At 36.4% G+C, this 2317-nt stretch overlaps 1 protein-coding gene across 1 annotated transcript; it reads left to right on the top strand.

Moving 5' to 3' along the window:
* LOC109823410 (short-chain dehydrogenase/reductase 2b-like) lies at positions 371-2034 on the top strand. Its single transcript, XM_020389687.1, has 4 exons — positions 371-658; positions 739-816; positions 1084-1269; positions 1657-2034. The coding sequence occupies exons 1-4, from the start codon at positions 371-373 to the stop codon at positions 2032-2034; spliced, it is 930 nt and encodes a 309-aa protein (XP_020245276.1).

Below are 2317 nucleotides of genomic sequence, written 5' to 3'. Positions count from 1 at the left end.
CAGTTGTTCATGATACTTTTGTGCGGTTGGAAAATTTATGGTGGCTTCCTCTAGTAATGCAGAAACTCCAAAGTTCAAAGTAGTTTTGTGAAATTTCCAAAAAAAATTATTTTGACCCTTGGGTGATACGAGGGTGTGTTTAGTGGAAAACTGCAGCCATAATATATTCTACTCTCATAAATTTCTACCTTCCTAAACCTGAAAATCCCATAGAAAAAGATCTAACAGTAACCTGAGGAATAAATTGGTAAATATGAAGATAAAGAAGGTTAAATTTAAAAATACCATAGTTTTGAAATATATGTGTAGGCCAAAACCCCTCTATAAATTTACCACATACTCTCCTTTGCTAACAAAGAACCAGCAAACAATGGGAAGCATAAATCCTGAACAGCCAACCTCAGCGACATTATGTGCAGTGGTGACCGGAGCTAACAGAGGAATCGGCCTGGCAATCACTCGCCAGCTGGCCGAAAAAGGCGTTACAGTTGTTCTAACATCAAGAAATGAGATGCACGGGATATCCGCACTTCAATCCCTTCGACGGGAATTGAATTTTTCAAACATAATATTTCACCAGCTCGACGTTCAGGATCCTGTCAGTGTAGCTAATTTGGTTGAGTTCATTGATATTCAGTTCGGGAAACTTGATATTTTGGTAAGTTTTAGTATCATATGGAGAATATTTAATTATGTCGACATGTGTATTTGAATCAATGTTGATGTGTATGTCTGCAGGTGAATAATGCAGGGGCTCCTGGGGCTTCGGTTGATATTGAGGGGTTAAAGGGGCTTAATATTGATGCTGAATCGTGGGTAGATACTTGAAAACTTTGTATATGATTCATGTCTATGATTTGGATCAATGAAATTGGAAGATAATTTCTTTATGTTGATGTGCACCTAGAATGTTATGTGCACGTATCAGTAAATCACTGAATAAGAGACAACAAAACTACTTCTGACATAACTGGGATTTTGTCAGTTCTAACTAAAAATTAGTGATATAGAATAAGAATTTGTAAATGCACCTTTCAGTTATGAATCACAACAATGAAATGATGATTCCTAATCTTATTGCAGCTTTCTGGAAAGGCGTCAAATATAGTTCAAGGATTCATCAGATGCACATATAGTGATGCCTTGACATGCTTCGATACAAATTATTACGGGTGCAAAAGAATGACAGAAGCTTTCCTTCCTCTTCTCAAATGCTCCACCGAAGGTGCAAGAATTGTCAATCTCTCTTCTCTCAGAGGAGAGCTCAAGGTATTTAAAAAAAACTGTAAACCCCTCATTTATACCTTCAGTTGCACTAAACATCCCTCAACTCATTTACTAGACCTTAGTCCCCCTCAATTCATGAGGAAGCGGGGTGTTATTTACAATTTATCTTTTTAAAAATGTTAATACAGGATTGCTAATTGCTAGTAAATGAGTTGAGGGGTGTTCAGTGCACCTGAATGTATAGAGATTTTTTTTGGTTGTGTGTGTGTTTTTTGGGGGTGGGGCTTTTTTCCTTTTTTCTTTGTTCTTTTTGTGTGTGTGTGTGTGTGTGTTGGGGGGCAATTTACCCAAAAACTATACACAATGACTTCACAAACTCCCTTGGAATGAAAAATATAATGTACATACTATTTCATTTACTCTTATCAGAGAATCCCCAATCAGAAGATAAGAGACAACTTCGACGACATTGAGAATTTGAATGAAGAAATTATAGAAAATATGCTGAAAAGATTCATGGATGACATGAAGGATGATAAACTCGAATCCCGTGGATGGCCAACAACGGTACCGATATATAGCATATCAAAGACGGCACTGAATGCATATACAAGAATCATTGCTAAGAGGCATCCTCAGATGTATGTTAATTGTGTGCACCCAGGATTTGTTAAGACCGATTTAAATTTTAATATGGGGATAATTGGTACTGAAGAAGGAGCTAAAGGTCCTGTAATGTTGGCTTTGGTGCCTGCAAATGGACCTTCAGGGTGTTATTTTGTTCAGACTACCATTTCGGAGTACTAGGAAATAATTAAACAAGAGTATTAGTTTGTTAAGTTATGTATCGAGCTAGCTGAGGTTTGAAATAAAATTCCGTAGAAAGTTTTACTCTTCTTGTAGCAACTGTGACGAAATGATACATAAAAAATATGAAAAATGGCAATTTGTATTTACCCAAATGCGATGAATGTCAAGTGCTCATATAAAACTATGTGTTTGTGCCGGTGGAATTGTGGAAACTTATAGAAAGCATAGTCAGAGAAATCTTAAGCCATGTAATCATTAACGCTAATATCAAATTAAGTCT

The sequence above is a fragment of the Asparagus officinalis genome, chromosome 9 (genome assembly GCF_001876935.1).
Source record: "Asparagus officinalis chromosome 9, Aspof.V1, whole genome shotgun sequence".
In the NCBI taxonomy this organism is placed as follows: domain Eukaryota; kingdom Viridiplantae; phylum Streptophyta; class Magnoliopsida; order Asparagales; family Asparagaceae; genus Asparagus; species Asparagus officinalis.
The sequence above is the reverse complement of the archived record's forward strand: the minus strand, read 5'-3'. Positions and strand labels throughout refer to the sequence as shown.